This window comes from Giraffa tippelskirchi, chromosome 12, assembly GCF_054371585.1.
Source record: "Giraffa tippelskirchi isolate mGirTip1 chromosome 12, T2T-mGirTip1v1.2.pri, whole genome shotgun sequence".
NCBI classification, from domain to species: domain Eukaryota; kingdom Metazoa; phylum Chordata; class Mammalia; order Artiodactyla; family Giraffidae; genus Giraffa; species Giraffa tippelskirchi.
This window is the reverse complement of record NC_137286.1, coordinates 67,695,862-67,713,224: the sequence shown is the minus strand read 5'-3', so window position 1 is coordinate 67,713,224 and position 17,363 is coordinate 67,695,862. Positions and strand designations below refer to the sequence as shown.

At 54.1% G+C, this 17,363-nt stretch overlaps 1 protein-coding gene across 1 annotated transcript; it reads left to right on the top strand.

The window, feature by feature from the left end:
- Window positions 1–3,520: 3,520 nt before the first annotated feature.
- LOC145529986 (uncharacterized) lies at window positions 3,521–5,315 on the top strand. Its single transcript, XM_081550763.1, has 3 exons — window positions 3,521–3,690; window positions 4,090–4,402; window positions 4,653–5,315. The coding sequence occupies exons 1-3, from the start codon at window positions 3,556–3,558 to the stop codon at window positions 5,279–5,281; spliced, it is 1,077 nt and encodes a 358-aa protein (XP_081406889.1). The 5' UTR covers window positions 3,521–3,555; the 3' UTR covers window positions 5,282–5,315.
- The last annotated feature ends 12,048 nt before the right edge of the window (window positions 5,316–17,363 follow it).

Below are 17,363 nucleotides of genomic sequence, written 5' to 3'. Positions count from 1 at the left end.
GGAGCCAATCACAGTGGCCAGGGAGGTGGAACGCACCGATTGGCCAGGGCCAGGTCATGTGACCATACTCCCCAGGAAACTCAAATATTACCAAGATTCCCTAACAAACCAATGAACAAAATTATCCAGTAAAGGCAAACCGTACTTTTTAATGAGGCCAATGTCACAGAAAAAAAAAAAATCCTTCACAATGAACTGCTCAAGGAAGCTACTAAATAAGCTTTCAGAAAAGTTAAGACTTTTTTTTTTTTTTAATAGGGTGACGGAGAGCTATACCTTTCCCATCTATGTGAATTTAGGTTTAAACTAGATTTCCCTCGGCTATTATATAAGACAACAAACCCCACATCATCCCCTTTCACTCCCCCCACCCCCAAAAAGTGTTTTAGTCTATTGAATTTTTGTGTCCTCAGTTGTGTCTGATTCACGGCAACTCACGAACTCTACACAGCCAGGCTCTTCCGTCCATGGAATTCAGGGCAATTTTTTTCTGTCACAGCAAATGCCCACCCTGGGTGATCCAAAGGCAAGGGCTCAGAGGCTCCTGAGAGACTAACTCCTTTCAGCTGAGCACAGAGCTGGCTCCTCACTGGGATGCCTGTGGCCTGGGGCTCCCAGAGGGGAGAGCAGCACTCGCCCCACCGTGTGGTCACTGCTGGAAGTGCAGGCTGCTCCTCACTCCCCCTTGACAGTGTCCCTGAGGGCAGAACAGTGGGAATCTACTCAAGGTGGAAACGCAAACTCCGATGCAACCAAACTTCCCACAAGGTCTCCAAAACCACTCAGGAACAGGGAATTGGAAACTGCAGGGCATGACATGAATGGAGATGGAGACTTGACACCTTACACCGAGTTCACTTCCAGTTATCCCTAGACAAAGTTTCCATGAAAACTTGTCACAAATCTAGAAGAACAATGAGCAGAAACCGGACACGTGCTTTGAGTCTTCACACACAAAACAAAAAGGCAGCCCACAAAACAACCCAGAGAATACAGTGGAGTTTGCAAAATCAAAGATATCTACTGTGGGAAAGACCTCATTACAAAAGCAAAAGACAGGTCATACATCGCGAGACGAATGAGTGGAAACACAAAGCTTCTCAAGGATGTGTCTCCAAACAGACAAAGAACACCAACACGACAAGCCTGTGAAAACTAGGGAAAGGTCTGAAGGGACAGCAGACTGAGGAAGACACACACAGAGTATCCCGGATGATGTCCAGCACTGAGGGCCTGAAGAAACAACAGTCTAGTTGCACTCCCTCAGGCCTGTGTGACCCTGGATGAGGCCTCTGTTTCCCGGTGGCTCTGAGAGATGGACAGGGAGGAAGGGGAAGAGAAATCACTTGCATTTCTAATACTCACAGCAAAGTCTTCCAATGAGAAGGGAATTATCACCCCCACTGACAATGCCATTCACTGAAGTGATACCCACGAGTCCATCTAACCCAGAAGGGAAGGAAGGACCTGTTCTCACAAAACGGTGAGAGATGGAAGAAGGAAGATCAAGCCCACACCAACCACTGGAAAGAGAAGCTGTGCTCAGGGCTTGAAAGAATTCCTATTGGGAAAATGATGTCACAGCCCCACAAGGCAATCCACAGCTTCGATGCTATTCCTCCCAAAATGCCAATGCATTTTCGCACCGAACAAAGAATTGCAAAAGGGGTACGGAAACAGAAAAGAGCCTAAATTGTCAATACAATCCGACGAAAAAGCCCCGATACGGACATCCAAGGTTGTGTGAAAGGAAATTAGACGACCAAACTAGGATCCTCAGGAGAGTATCGGAGAAGGCGATGGCGACCCACTCCAGTACTCTTGCCTGGAAAACGCCCTGGACGGAGGAGCCTGGTAGGCTGCAGGCCATGGGGTCGCGCAGAGTCAGACACGACTGAAGTGACTTAGGCACAGCGGCAGCAGCAGGACAGTATGCTATTGGGAATACAACAACACACACAGATCCAGATCGATGGAATAAAGTTGAGGGTCCAGAAACAAACCCCGGCATCCATGGTCAACTCATCTCTGACACAAAAGGGGAGAATATCCAAATGGGAACAAGAAAGCCTCTTCAATAAATGTCCATGGGAAAACCAGACAGCTACATCTGAAGAACGCTATTGGTTTTGATCTCACACCACCTCAATATCGGGGAAAAACCTCACCCTAAAGACTGATGTCATGAGACAGCTAGAAAGAAGCGTAGGTCAAAGGCTCCTTAACATCAGAGTCTCCTTGCCATTTGCTGGGCGGAGGTAGAAATGGGTCTCTTCAAGTAAGGGAAAGAGGAAAACGAAGTACGCCAATGGGTTTCCATCCAATGGAACCTCTTCACAACAGAGAAGCTAATCATTCAGAAATGCAAAAGATGGGAAACGGAACATGAGAGACTCCTTGCAAGTGGTGTATCTGAGAAGGGGTTCATATGGAAAGAGACGAAGAATGCACAGCACTCAGATTCCAAGAAACACCACCACCACCCTTGACCCTTCCCCCATGACCAACTCCGACCTAAAGCCTTTCTCTCCCTCTAACCTATCCCTAAAACATAACCCTCATCTAATCATATACATGTGCATTCCTAGCATCCATCCATCCACACACGAGAGAGAAAGAGGAAGACACAGACTGAATCGAGAAGGGAAAAGAGAGGGACACAGCCAGAGAGAGACACGGAACCAAAGAGAGGAAAGGAGTCGACGGTCCAGACTTTTCATCAATCTGTCTCGAAGGTAGAAGCAATGACAGCGCCCATCCACCCCAGAAGGGGGAAAAGGACGGAAGGTTTGGAGAGGAAAAGACAAGAACGCAGGGAGCCATTAGAAGCTCAGCCACCCGCAGAAGCCGAGCTGGGACACTTGAACAGAATCTCAATGGAAACAGAGGACCAGAAATTTGGCTACTCTTTTCTATAAGAGAGGGAGACCTTCGAGTCTTCCTTTCGCGCCTCCAACTTGGATGCGGGGTCTCAAAACACTCAGGAGGGGGAGTGCCTTTTCCTGGGTACCACGGCGCATCCAGGCCTCGTTCTGCCCCATTCTGTCCTGTGTCAGCCCTGGATGGAGTCTTTCTTTCTGAAGTCTCAGCGCACAAGCTCCACGTGATATCGGCCCCAGGTGGAAAGGCATGGAGCTGCTCGTAGGCCGACAGACCTAGGAAGCAGATGGGAGAATGACCCCCACTCTGCAGATGGAGAGACTGGGGAAACCCTGAGGGGCATACGCTTGTCCAGGGCCACACCACTTATGAGAAGAAGGAGCCTGGTCTGAGAGCAGCGGGGTCCTCGGAGCTCAGGCCCTGGCTGCACCCAGGCCTCCCCAGGGCTGTGGGCTGGGCTGTGTGGCTGTCACTGTGCCTGCACATGGCCTAAGGGGGGTGGTCGAGCAGTCAGAAACCCAGAGATTCCCTTGGGAAGTTTTGGGGAAGGGACCTCAGCACGAACCCCAGGAAATGATGTCACCTGCCGGCAACAGAACCCAACAGAACCCGCAACCCGGGTATCCAGGCCTCCAGAGCGGAGAGGAGCCCCCAGCCAGATCACTTGCTGCCAGGATGTTCTGCTGTTTGCCCCTGCCCAGAGGCCGGGGCCTCAGGAGAGCTCACAGGCAGTGTGCGTGGGCACCCTGTCGACGTTGGCTCAGGGCACCCCCGAGAGGCCTGTGGCCCTTTGCCCGGAGAAACAGAAAGGTAACACGGGGAGCCCCAGGCCGGGCCAGCCCACCTCTCCCATGCCACCCGGAAACACCGGGTCCTTTGCCTGTGTGTGTGGATGCGGGTTTCTCGGGGTGTGTCTCCCTCAAGGAAGCCCAGGCGGATGTGGGGTCAGAAGCCTGCGGGCAAGTTGTGTCCACACCCCAGGGGAGAGCAGGCTGGCTGGGATGGGGAGAGTGCGGGCAGCGCCGGCCGCCCAGGCTGGCCTCACACCCTCAGGTGGGTCTCTTTCGTCCCGGGTGGGGATCTGAGCAGACACACGTCTCTGACCCTTCTGGGAAGAGAAGTTCGAGCAGGCAGAAGCAGCGGCTCCACTGGCCAGGCCCAGCTCGGAAAAGTCCCAGCATGGCTGGCTGACGGTCACTGTCGTTGCAGAGCTTCCCACGTGATGAGGCCGAGGACGGGGACACCCCGTCCACCTCCCGGAGGGAGGGGTCGGAGCACCACCCCCCCGCCCCTGAGGCCCAGTGCAGGCTCCAGGTGAGCGTGCCCACGGAGGCATCAGCCCCACCGGGGGCGAAGCGGAGGCGGGGAAGGCCTGCTGCCGAGACACCACACAGGATACACCCGGCGGCCCAGTCTGAGGCTGCCACGGAGCTCAGCACACCCGGCTCCGACCCAGAGTCCCGAGAACCCCAGCCTCTGAGGCAGCAGGAGGACCTGGAGCCCAGCACGCCAGAGCACAGAGGTGAGGACGCTGGGGCTGGTGCACGGGAGTGTGTGGGGAGGGGGTGCTGAGCTACACAGGGACGAGTCCCCGAAAGATGCTGCTGGGCCTGCAGCAAGCGCTGGCCTCACACCCCCACCCCCATCTTGCACACTTCAGTCCCAAAAGACATCCGACCCTGGGTATTCTTTGGGAATCTCTTGGAAGCTTTCTGTCCCGGGATACGCACATGCCAAGGCTGGCCTGTGGGCAAACTTTGCTTCTCCCCCAGCTCTAGCACTGGCCTCCAACTGGAACCAGGCTCCACTTCCCAGACCTGTCCCTACAGAGGTGGTGGCTCCAGGTGCAGGACCCAGGGATCCACCGAGGGCAGATGGAGAACCGAGACTTGCCCTCGCAGAGACACCAGGCCAGCTGGGTTCTGGCCAGCACACCGGGCAGATCGGATCTCCGTGCCTGCAGGACCCCCAGCCCCAGGCACTGATGTCCCACCCCCTCAGCCAGAACCTCCACCTCCACGTGCACCTGTACCTGCTCGGGCTTTGGCAGGAGAACCCGAGGCAGAGGAGGAGTCACCGCCTCGGCAGGGAGAGCCTGCCCTGGCTCCCGCGCAACACCCAGACGCCGACGATGACTCACCCACCCCTGCAGGAAGAACGAGCCCCCGCTCTGGACAGAGACCCAGAGCCCTTGCCGGAAACACCACGTCCAGGGGAGCGGTCGGCTCTGCCGCCTCCATCCCTGTCGGCTCACCGTGGACGCTGTCAACTCGGTCTGCCCCCAGGGGACATGGAGTTCCTTTCCCCTGAACTGCTTTGCATTTGGTTTGTTTCCACCTTTCTGGTGATGTTTTATTTTTTGTATGGTTTCCTGTATTTTTGTTGGTTAAGTTGGGATTAGTAAACTTTTTCATCATTGTTGCAATTTGGGAACACTGTTGTGTAACTGGTGATACTGTGTTACCATCACCACTTTGTGGTTTCAGACCCGTTTGATCTTTATGCCCCACCCCCCAACAAAGCCTGGATTCAAGGCAAGCATGCCCTGTTCATCCCTCCCCCCGATCCTGAACACAATTTCATCTTTTCTTTCTGCATTCCTTCCTATATTCTTGGTGTCCCCAGTCAATGACTCTCAGTGAAATGACTGAAGGAGTTTCTTTCGGACTCTCCACCTACTGTAAGACTCCATTGGAGAGTTCTCATTTTTATGTCATTTGAACTAGCCTTTGATAGCTGAAAGGACGGTGTACGTCCTTTCAAGATATCATGTGCCAAACGAAGCCCTTTTGGCAAATGCCATCATTATCTCCAGGCAGGCATTGCTGTTTGAAGGGTGACATCTCAGCCAGAAGGCAGAGGCTGAGCTCCTCTTGTTGCACCAGCTCCCAAAAGAAGCCAAGAAAGGGAGCTGGAACAACAAACCACCCCAACGCCCAGGAAAGCGTTCTTCACGACAGAAGGCTAGAAAATGACCCAACAACCTTGTGGCCCAGAACCCCTCTAGAAAAATCACTGTTCCATAAAAAAGAGAAACACGTGGGAAGTTCCAAGGAGAGGCAATGCCCATGGCCAGTGTACTTTAGAGACGGCCTGACCGCTCCGGGGAAGACACGCACCGACGGAACCCCTTGGGAAACAGCAGTGAGAGTCCTCACCGTCGTAAGGGTTTCCTCTGGGGACAACCTGCCCTGGGCACCACATGAGGGAGCAGACCGGCTTCTCTTCCTCTGCCCCCACAGCATTCACTCATGAAGGCAGCTCAGGTGTTCTCATGCCCTGCCTGCCTGCCTGCCTGCCTGGCTCATCCGTGAGCTGTGACCACCTCCAGGGCAGGACTCCACCTTCTCCTCTCTGTGTACCGTGAATCTGCACACAGTGGGCTTTCAGAACCTTAGGAGACTTGAGCCATTCCCACTCGAGCCAGAACCCTCCCCAGGAAGGAAAACGGCTGTGGGGTCATTTTGGCCCCAGCACTGGTTCCGAAAGCCTGGCGGCTCCTACAGCCTCTACGGTGTGAAGAGGGAGGTCCCTTTTGACAGAGCTTTCCGGCTGTCAGATCTAAGCTGTTGTTTCACTGTCAGCTGTGTCTCTTCCGTTGCAGCCAGGTGGGCCACGCTGCTCCAAAGGGGCTCACAAGCTGAGTGGCAAGGGAGGTATTGAGAGGACAGGGATGGCTACAACGTGCTGCAAACTGAGTGAGGGTCCCCACAATCCTCAGCAAAGGTCTGTGGTGTGCAAGTGGGGAGTAGAGGGCCCCCAAGTTCCAAAGGAAGGGAGGTACTCGGGAGCTAAAGCCCTTGGCTGCTGTGGTAGCAGCTGCAGATGGCAGCTCGTCCACAGTGCACTTCGAATGAGGTCATATGAGCGGGACTCTGGAAATGGCTCCGAAATCAAGAGAAAGGGGTCAGGGTATGTGGGAATCCGGCGGGGGTGGGGGGTGGATGAAGGAAGGTGTCCTTCCTCTCTCCAGTGCAATTTGGTTTGGTGAGTCTCAAAGCTACCAGATGGCACTTCCCAAGTCAGGCCCCCGCAGGAATCAGGGTGGGCTGCGTGCCTCGGCCCCTGCCACAGGGACAAGCCACACCAGTGGCCTCCCTGAGCTCCAATGGCCGGATCTGGGGGTTCTGTCTGGGTGCACACCTCCTTGCTCTGGCCAAGTTCCCCCCTTCTCTGAGCACCAGCTTCATCCTCTCGAATGAGGACATCGATTGCTACCTTGGCACGTTACTCTCTTCATCCTGTGAAGACTCATTAGGCTTATCCTACAATTACTAGCTGGCCCGAAGAGATATCTCCTGAATCCAGATTAAGCTGGAGTCTCCCAGGCTCATCTGGCATGTCTTCCCTGAAGTCTGCCAAAACCCACACCCTTGCATTTCCAGGGACTCCCCTTAGCCAGCTGGGCAGAAAACCCAGCATGGTTCAAACAAGCTGACAGACAAGCGGGAGAGGACTCACGGGCAGACGGCCTCCCTCAGGTCTCGGGTGGAGCTCTGGGACCACAGCAGCAGCGGGCCATCTCAGCCCCTGGGCTCAGCAGCGCCCTCATTCTCAGGCCGGCGGCTCTGCCCTGAGGGGAGCAGGAAGGTCACCAACTGCCGCAGGCGGACCTCAAGCCCCTCCCACTGCTGGAGCCTGACCTCCCCCGGCCCCACCCCTTCCCCTACCCCAGCAGGACGAGAGCTCGTCTTCCCCTGGCTTCCAACGTGAGGCACGGCCCTGGGCCCCGATTGGGCACTGCCCCAGTCCGGAGCCAATCACAGTGGCCAGGGAGGTGGAACACACCGATTGGCCAGGGCCAGGTCATGTGACCATACTCCCCAGGAAACTCAAATATTACCAAGATTCCCTAACAAACCAATGAACAAAATTATCCAGTAAAGGCAAACCGTACTTTTTAATGAGGCCAATGTCACAGAAAAAAAAAAAAATCCTTCACAATGAACTGCTCAAGGAAGCTACTAAATAAGCTTTCAGAAAAGTTAAGACGTTTTTTTTTTTTTTTAATAGGGTGACGGAGAGCTATACCTTTCCCATCTATGTGAATTTAGGTTTAAACTAGATTTGCCTCGGCTATTATATAAGACAAAAAACCCCACATCACCCCCTTTCACTCCCCCCACCCCCAAAAAGTGTTTTAGTCTATTGAATTTTTGTGTCCTCAGTTGTGTCTGATTCACGGCAACTCACGAACTCTACACAGCCAGGCTCTTCCGTCCATGGAATTCAGGGCAATTTTTTCTGTCACAGCAAATGCCCACGCTGGGTGATCCAAAGGCAAGGGCTCAGAGGCTCCTGAGAGACTAACTCCTTTCAGCTGAGCACAGAGCTGGCTCCTCACTGGGATGCCTGTGGCCTGGGGCTCCCAGAGGGGAGAGCAGCACTCGCCCCACCGTGTGGTCACTGCTGGAAGTGCAGGCTGCTCCTCACTCCCCCTTGACAGTGTCCCTGAGGGCAGAACAGTGGGAATCTACTCAAGGTGGAAACGCAAACTCCGATGCAACCAAACTTCCCACAAGGTCTCCAAAACCTCTCAGGAACAGGGAATTGGAAACTGCAGGGCATGACATGAATGGAGATGGAGACTTGACACCTTACACCGAGTTCACTTCCAGTTATCCCTAGACAAAGTTTCCATGAAAACTTGTCACAAATCTAGAAGAACAATGAGCAGAAACCGGACACGTGCTTTGAGTCTTCACACACAAAACAAAAAGGCAGCCCACAAAACAACCCAGAGAATACAGTGGACTTTGCAAAATCAAAGATATCTACTGTGGGAAAGACCTCATTACAAAAGCAAAAGACAGGTCATACATCGCGAGACGAATGAGTGGAAACACAAAGCTTCTCAAGGATGTGTCTCCAAACAGACAAAGAACACCAACACGACAAGCCTGTGAAAACTAGGGAAAGGTCTGAAGGGACAGCAGACTGAGGAAGACACACACAGAGTATCCCGGATGATGTCCAGCACTGAGGGCCTGAAGAAACAACAGTCTAGTTGCACTCCCTCAGGCCTGTGTGACCCTGGATGAGGCCTCTGTTTCCCGGTGGCTCTGAGAGATGGACAGGGAGGAAGGGGAAGAGAAATCACTTGCATTTCTAATACTCACAGCAAAGTCTTCCAATGAGAAGGGAATTATCACCCCCACTGACAATGCCATTCACTGAAGTGATACCCACGAGTCCATCTAACCCAGAAGGGAAGGAAGGACCTGTTCTCACAAAACGGCGAGAGATGGAAGAAGGAAGATCAAGCCCACACCAACCACTGGAAAGAGAAGCTGTGCTCAGGGCTTGAAAGAATTCCTATTGGGAAAATGATGTCACAGCCCCACAAGGCAATCCACAGCTTCGATGCTATTCCTCCCAAAATGCCAATGCATTTTCGCACCGAACAAAGAATTGCAAAAGGGGTACGGAAACAGAAAAGAGCCTAAATTGTCAATACAATCCGACCAATTGTCAATACAAGCCCCGATACGGACATCCAAGGTTGTGTGAAAGGAAATTAGACGACCAAACTAGGATCCTCAGGAGAGTATCGGAGAAGGCGATGGCGACCCACTCCAGTACTCTTGCCTGGAAAACGCCCTGGACGGAGGAGCCTGGTAGGCTGCAGGCCATGGGGTCGCGCAGAGTCAGACACGACTGAAGTGACTTAGGCGCAGCGGCAGCAGCAGGACAGTATGCTATTGGGAATACAACAACACACACAGATCCAGATCGATGGAATAAAGTTGAGGGTCCAGAAACAAACCCCGGCATCCATGGTCAACTCATCTCTGACACAAAAGGGGAGAATATCCAAATGGGAACAAGAAAGCCTCTTCAATAAATGTCCATGGGAAAACCAGACAGCTACATCTGAAGAACGCTATTGGTTTTGATCTCACACCACCTCAATATCGGGGAAAAACCTCACCCTAAAGACTGATGTCATGAGATAGCTAGAAAGAAGCGTAGGTCAAAGGCTCCTTAACATCAGAGTCTCCTTGCCATTTGCTGGGCGGAGGTAGAAATGGGTCTCTTCAAGTAAGGGAAAGAGGAAAACGAAGTACGCCAATGGGTTTCCATCCAATGGAACCTCTTCACAACAGAGAAGCTAAGCATTCAGAAATGCAAAAGATAGGAAACGGAACATGAGAGACTCCTTGCAAGTGGTGTATCTGAGAAGGGGTTCATATGGAAAGAGACGAAGAATGCACAGCACTCAGATTCCAAGAAACACCACCACCACCCTTGACCCTTCCCCCATGACCAACTCCGACCTAAAGCCTTTCTCTCCCTCTAACCTATCCCTAAAACATAACCCTCATCTAATCATATACATGTGCATTCCTAGCATCCATCCATCCACACACGAGAGAGGAAGAGGAAGACACAGACTGAATCGAGAAGGGAAAAGAGAGGGACACAGACAGAGAGAGACACGGAACCAAAGAGAGGAAAGGAGTCGATGGTCCAGACTTTTCATCAATCTGTCTCGAAGGTAGAAGCAATGACAGCGCCCATCCACCCCAGAAGGGGGAAAAGGACGGAAGGTTTGGAGAGGAAAAGACAAGAACGCAGGGAGCCATTAGAAGCTCAGCCACCCGCAGAAGCCGAGCTGGGACACTTGAACAGAATCTCAATGGAAACAGAGGACCAGAAAGTTGGCTACTCTTTTCTATAAGAGAGGGAGACCTTCGAGTCTTCCTTTCGCGCCTCCAACTTGGATGCGGGGTCTCAAAACACTCAGGAGGGGGAGTGCCTTTTCCTGGGTACCACGGCGCATCCAGGCCTCGTTCTGCCCCATTCTGTCCTGTGTCAGCCCTGGATGGAGTCTTTCTTTCTGAAGTCTCAGCGCACAAGCTCCACGTGATATCGGCCCCAGGTGGAAAGGCATGGAGCTGCTCGTAGGCCGACAGACCTAGGAAGCAGATGGGAGAATGACCCCCACTCTGCAGATGGAGAGACTGGGGAAACCCTGAGGGGCATACGCTTGTCCAGGGCCACACCACTTATGAGAAGAAGGAGCCTGGTCTGAGAGCAGCGGGGTCCTCGGAGCTCAGGCCCTGGCTGCACCCAGGCCTCCCCAGGGCTGTGGGCTGGGCTGTGTGGCTGTCACTGTGCCTGCACATGGCCTAAGGGGGGTGGTCGAGCAGTCAGAAACCCAGAGATTCCCTTGGGAAGTTTTGGGGAAGGGACCTCAGCACGAACCCCAGGAAATGATGTCACCTGCCGGCAACAGAACCCAACAGAACCCGCAACCCGGGTATCCAGGCCTCCAGAGCGGAGAGGAGCCCCCAGCCAGATCACTTGCTGCCAGGATGTTCTGCTGTTTGCCCCTGCCCAGAGGCCGGGGCCTCAGGAGAGCTCACAGGCAGTGTGCGTGGGCACCCTGTCGACGTTGGCTCAGGGCACCCCCGAGAGGCCTGTGGCCCTTTGCCCGGAGAAACAGAAAGGTAACACGGGGAGCCCCAGGCCGGGCCAGCCCACCTCTCCCATGCCACCCGGAAACACCGGGTCCTTTGCCTGTGTGTGTGGATGCGGGTTTCTCGGGGTGTGTCTCCCTCAAGGAAGCCCAGGCGGATGTGGGGTCAGAAGCCTGCGGGCAAGTTGTGTCCACACCCCAGGGGAGAGCAGGCTGGCTGGGATGGGGAGAGTGCGGGCAGCGCCGGCCGCCCAGGCTGGCCTCACACCCTCAGGTGGGTCTCTTTCGTCCCGGGTGGGGATCTGAGCAGACACACGTCTCTGACCCTTCTGGGAAGAGAAGTTCGAGCAGGCAGAAGCAGCGGCTCCACTGGCCAGGCCCAGCTCGGAAAAGTCCCAGCATGGCTGGCTGACGGTCACTGTCGTTGCAGAGCTTCCCACGTGATGAGGCCGAGGACGGGGACACCCCGTCCACCTCCCGGAGGGAGGGGTCGGAGCACCACCCCCCCGCCCCTGAGGCCCAGTGCAGGCTCCAGGTGAGCGTGCCCACGGAGGCATCAGCCCCACCGGGGGCGAAGCGGAGGCGGGGAAGGCCTGCTGCCGAGACACCACACAGGATACACCCGGCGGCCCAGTCTGAGGCTGCCACGGAGCTCAGCACACCCGGCTCCGACCCAGAGTCCCGAGAACCCCAGCCTCTGAGGCAGCAGGAGGACCTGGAGCCCAGCACGCCAGAGCACAGAGGTGAGGACGCTGGGGCTGGTGCACGGGAGTGTGTGGGGAGGGGGTGCTGAGCTACACAGGGACGAGTCCCCGAAAGATGCTGCTGGGCCTGCAGCAAGCGCTGGCCTCACACCCCCACCCCCATCTTGCACACTTCAGTCCCAAAAGACATCCGACCCTGGGTATTCTTTGGGAATCTCTTGGAAGCTTTCTGTCCCGGGATACGCACATGCCAAGGCTGGCCTGTGGGCAAACTTTGCTTCTCCCCCAGCTCTAGCACTGGCCTCCAACTGGAACCAGGCTCCACTTCCCAGACCTGTCCCTACAGAGGTGGTGGCTCCAGGTGCAGGACCCAGGGATCCACCGAGGGCAGATGGAGAACCGAGACTTGCCCTCGCAGAGACACCAGGCCAGCTGGGTTCTGGCCAGCACACTGGGCAGATCGGATCTCCGTGCCTGCAGGACCCCCAGCCCCAGGCACTGATGTCCCACCCCCTCAGCCAGAACCTCCACCTCCACGTGCACCTGTACCTGCTCGGGCTTTGGCAGGAGAACCCGAGGCAGAGGAGGAGTCACCGCCTCGGCAGGGAGAGCCTGCCCTGGCTCCCGCGCAACACCCAGACGCCGACGATGACTCACCCACCCCTGCAGGAAGAACGAGCCCCCGCTCTGGACAGAGACCCAGAGCCCTTGCCGGAAACACCACGTCCAGGGGAGCGGTCGGCTCTGCCGCCTCCATCCCTGTCGGCTCACCGTGGACGCTGTCAACTCGGTCTGCCCCCAGGGGACATGGAGTTCCTTTACCCTGAACTGCTTTGCATTTGGTTTGTTTCCACCTTTCTGGTGATGTTTTATTTTTTGTATGGTTTCCTGTATTTTTGTTGGTTAAGTTGGGAACTTGTTGGTTAAGTTAGTAAACTTTTTCATCATTGTTGCAACTTGGGAACACTGTTGTGTAACTCTGGTGATACTGTGTTACCATCACCACTTTGTGGTTTCAGACCCGTTTGATCTTTATGCCCCACCCCCCAACAAAGCCTGGATTCAAGGCAAGCACGCCCTGTTCATCCCTCCCCCCGATCCTGAACACAATTTCATCTTTTCTTTCTGCATTCCTTCCTATATTCTTGGTGTCCCCAATCAATGACTCTCAGTGAAATGACTGAAGGAGTTTCTTTCGGACTCTCCACCTACTGTAAGACTCCATTGGAGAGTTCTCATTTTTATGTCATTTGAACTAGCCTTTGATAGCTGACAGGACGGTGTACGTCCTTTCAAGATATCATGTGCCAAACGAAGCCCTTTTGGCAAATGCCATCATTATCTCCAGGCAGGCATTGCTGTTTGAAGGGTGACATCTCAGCCAGAAGGCAGAGGCTGAGCTCCTCTTGTTGCACCAGCTCCCAAAAGAAGCCAAGAAAGGGAGCTGGAACAACAAACCACCCCAACGCCCAGGAAAGCGTTCTTCACGACAGAAGGCTAGAAAATGACCCAACAACCTTGTGGCCCAGAACCCCTCTAGAAAAATCACTGTTCCATAAAAAAGAGAAACACGTGGGAAGTTCCAAGGAGAGGCAATGCCCATGGCCAGTGTACTTTAGAGACGGCCTGACCGCTCCGGGGAAGACACGCACCGACGGAACCCCTTGGGAAACAGCAGTGAGAGTCCTCACCGTCGTAAGGGTTTCCTCTGGGGACAACCTGCCCTGGGCACCACATGAGGGAGCAGACCGGCTTCTCTTCCTCTGCCCCCACAGCATTCACTCATGAAGGCAGCTCAGGTGTTCTCATGCCCTGCCTGCCTGCCTGCCTGCCTGGCTCATCCGTGAGCTGTGACCACCTCCAGGGCAGGACTCCACCTTCTCCTCTCTGTGTACCGTGAATCTGCACACAGTGGGCTTTCAGAACCTTAGGAGACTTGAGCCATTCCCACTCGAGCCAGAACCCTCCCCAGGAAGGAAAACGGCTGTGGAGTCATTTTGGCCCCAGCACTGGTTCCGAAAGCCTGGCGGCTCCTACAGCCTCTACGGTGTGAAGAGGGAGGTCCCTTTTGACAGAGCTTTCTGGCTGTCAGATCTAAGCTGTTGTTTCACTGTCAGCTGTGTCTCTTCCGTTGCAGCCAGGTGGGCCACGCTGCTCCAAAGGGGCTCACAAGCTGAGTGGCAAGGGAGGTATTGAGAGGACAGGGATGGCTACAACGTGCTGCAAACTGAGTGAAGGTCCCCACAATCCTCAGCAAAGGTCTGTGGTGTGCAAGTGGGGAGTAGAGGGCCCCCAAGTTCCAAAGGAAGGGAGGTACTCGGGAGCTAAAGCCCTTGGCTGCTGTGGTAGCAGCTGCAGATGGCAGCTCGTCCACAGTGCACTTCGAATGAGGTCATATGAGCGGGACTCTGGAAATGGCTCCGAAATCAAGAGAAAGGGGTCAGGGTATGTGGGAATCCGGCGGGGGTGGGGGGTGGATGAAGGAAGGTGTCCTTCCTCTCTCCAGTGCAATTTGGTTTGGTGAGTCTCAAAGCTACCAGATGGCACTTCCCAAGTCAGGCCCCCGCAGGAATCAGGGTGGGCTGCGTGCCTCGGCCCCTGCCACAGGGACAAGCCACACCAGTGGCCTCCCTGAGCTCCAATGGCCGATCTGGGGGTTCTGTCTGGGTGCACACCTCCTTGCTCTGGCCAAGTTCCCCCCTTCTCTGAGCACCAGCTTCATCCTCTCGAATAAGGACATCGATTGCTACCTTGGCACGTTACTCTCTTCATCCTGTGAAGACTCATTAGGTTTATCCTACAATTACTAGCTGGCCCGAAGAGATATCTCCTGAATCCAGATTAAGCTGGAGTCTCCCAGGCTCATCTGGCATGTCTTCCCTGAAGTCTGCCAAAACCCACACCCTTGCATTTCCAGGGACTCCCCTTAGCCAGCTGGGCAGAAAACCCAGCATGGTTCAAACAAGCTGACAGACAAGCGGGAGAGGACTCACGGGCAGACGGCCTCCCTCAGGTCTCGGGTGGAGCTCTGGGACCACAGCAGCAGCGGGCCATCTCAGCCCCTGGGCTCAGCAGCGCCCTCATTCTCAGGCCGGCGGCTCTGCCCTGAGGGGAGCAGGAAGGTCACCAACTGCCGCAGGCGGACCTCAAGCCCCTCCCACTGCTGGAGCCTGACCTCCCCCGGCCCCACCCCTTCCCCTACCCCAGCAGGACGAGAGCTCGTCTTCCCCTGGCTTCCAACGTGAGGCCCGGCCCTGGGCCCCGATTGGGCACTGCCCCAGTCCGGAGCCAATCACAGTGGCCAGGGAGGTGGAACGCACCGATTGGCCAGGGCCAGGTCATGTGACCATACTCCCCAGGAAACTCAAATATTACCAAGATTCCCTAACAAACCAATGAACAAAATTATCCAGTAAAGGCAAACCGTACTTTTTAATGAGGCCAATGTCACAGAAAAAAAAAAAAAATCCTTCACAATGAACTGCTCAAGGAAGCTACTAAATAAGCTTTCAGAAAAGTTAAGACTTTTTTTTTTTTTTTAATAGGGTGACGGAGAACTATACCTTTCCCATCTATGTGAATTTAGGTTTAAACTAGATTTCCCTCGGCTATTATATAAGACAAAAAACCCCACATCACCCCCTTTCACTCCCCCCACCCCCAAAAAGTGTTTTAGTCTATTGAATTTTTGTGTCCTCAGTTGTGTCTGATTCACGGCAACTCACGAACTCTACACAGCCAGGCTCTTCCGTCCATGGAATTCAGGGCAATTTTTTTCTGTCACAGCAAATGCCCACCCTGGGTGATCCAAAGGCAAGGGCTCAGAGGCTCCTGAGAGACTAACTCCTTTCAGCTGAGCACAGAGCTGGCTCCTCACTGGGATGCCTGTGGCCTGGGGCTCCCAGAGGGGAGAGCAGCACTCGCCCCACCGTGTGGTCACTGCTGGAAGTGCAGGCTGCTCCTCACTCCCCCTTGACAGTGTCCCTGAGGGCAGAACAGTGGGAATCTACTCAAGGTGGAAACGCAAACTCCGATGCAACCAAACTTCCCACAAGGTCTCCAAAACCACTCAGGAACAGGGAATTGGAAACTGCAGGGCATGACATGAATGGAGATGGAGACTTGACACCTTACACCGAGTTCACTTCCAGTTATCCCTAGACAAAGTTTCCATGAAAACTTGTCACAAATCTAGAAGAACAATGAGCAGAAACCGGACACGTGCTTTGAGTCTTCACACACAAAACAAAAAGGCAGCCCACAAAACAACCCAGAGAATACAGTGGACTTTGCAAAATCAAAGATATCTACTGTGGGAAAGACCTCATTACAAAAGCAAAAGACAGGTCATACATCGCGAGACGAATGAGTGGAAACACAAAGCTTCTCAAGGATGTGTCTCCAAACAGATAAAGAACACCAACACGACAAGCCTGTGAAAACTAGGGAAAGGTCTGAAGGGACAGCAGACTGAGGAAGACACACACAGAGTATCCCGGATGATGTCCAGCACTGAGGGCCTGAAGAAACAACAGTCTAGTTGCACTCCCTCAGGCCTGTGTGACCCTGGATGAGGCCTCTGTTTCCCGGTGGCTCTGAGAGATGGACAGGGAGGAAGGGGAAGAGAAATCACTTGCATTTCTAATACTCACAGCAAAGTCTTCCAATGAGAAGGGAATTATCACCCCCACTGACAATGCCATTCACTGAAGTGATACCCACGAGTCCATCTAACCCAGAAGGGAAGGAAGGACCTGTTCTCACAAAACGGCGAGAGATGGAAGAAGGAAGATCAAGCCCACACCAACCACTGGAAAGAGAAGCTGTGCTCAGGGCTTGAAAGAATTCCTATTGGGAAAATGATGTCACAGCCCCACAAGGCAATCCACAGCTTCGATGCTATTCCTCCCAAAATGCCAATGCATTTTCGCACCGAACAAAGAATTGCAAAAGGGGTACGGAAACAGAAAAGAGCCTAAATTGTCAATACAATCCGACCAATTGTCAATACAAGCCCCGATACGGACATCCAAGGTTGTGTGAAAGGAAATTAGACGACCAAACTAGGATCCTCAGGAGAGTATCGGAGAAGGCGATGGCGACCCACTCCAGTACTCTTGCCTGGAAAACGCCCTGGACGGAGGAGCCTGGTAGGCTGCAGGCCATGGGGTCGCGCAGAGTCAGACACGACTGAAGTGACTTAGGCGCAGCGGCAGCAGCAGGACAGTATGCTATTGGGAATACAACAACACACACAGATCCAGATCGATGGAATAAAGTTGAGGGTCCAGAAACAAACCCCGGCATCCATGGTCAACTCATCTCTGACACAAAAGGGGAGAATATCCAAATGGGAA

Coding starts and splice junctions, on each gene's coding strand:
- LOC145529986 (XM_081550763.1), top strand. CDS start 3,556: ATGTTCTGCTGTTTGCCCCTGCCCAGAGGCCGGGGCCTCAGGAGAGCT. Junction 3,691..4,089: donor TTGCCCGGAGAAACAGAAAG/GTAACACGGGGA, acceptor CTGTCGTTGCAG/AGCTTCCCACGTGATGAGGC. Junction 4,403..4,652: donor CAGCACGCCAGAGCACAGAG/GTGAGGACGCTG, acceptor CTTCTCCCCCAG/CTCTAGCACTGGCCTCCAAC.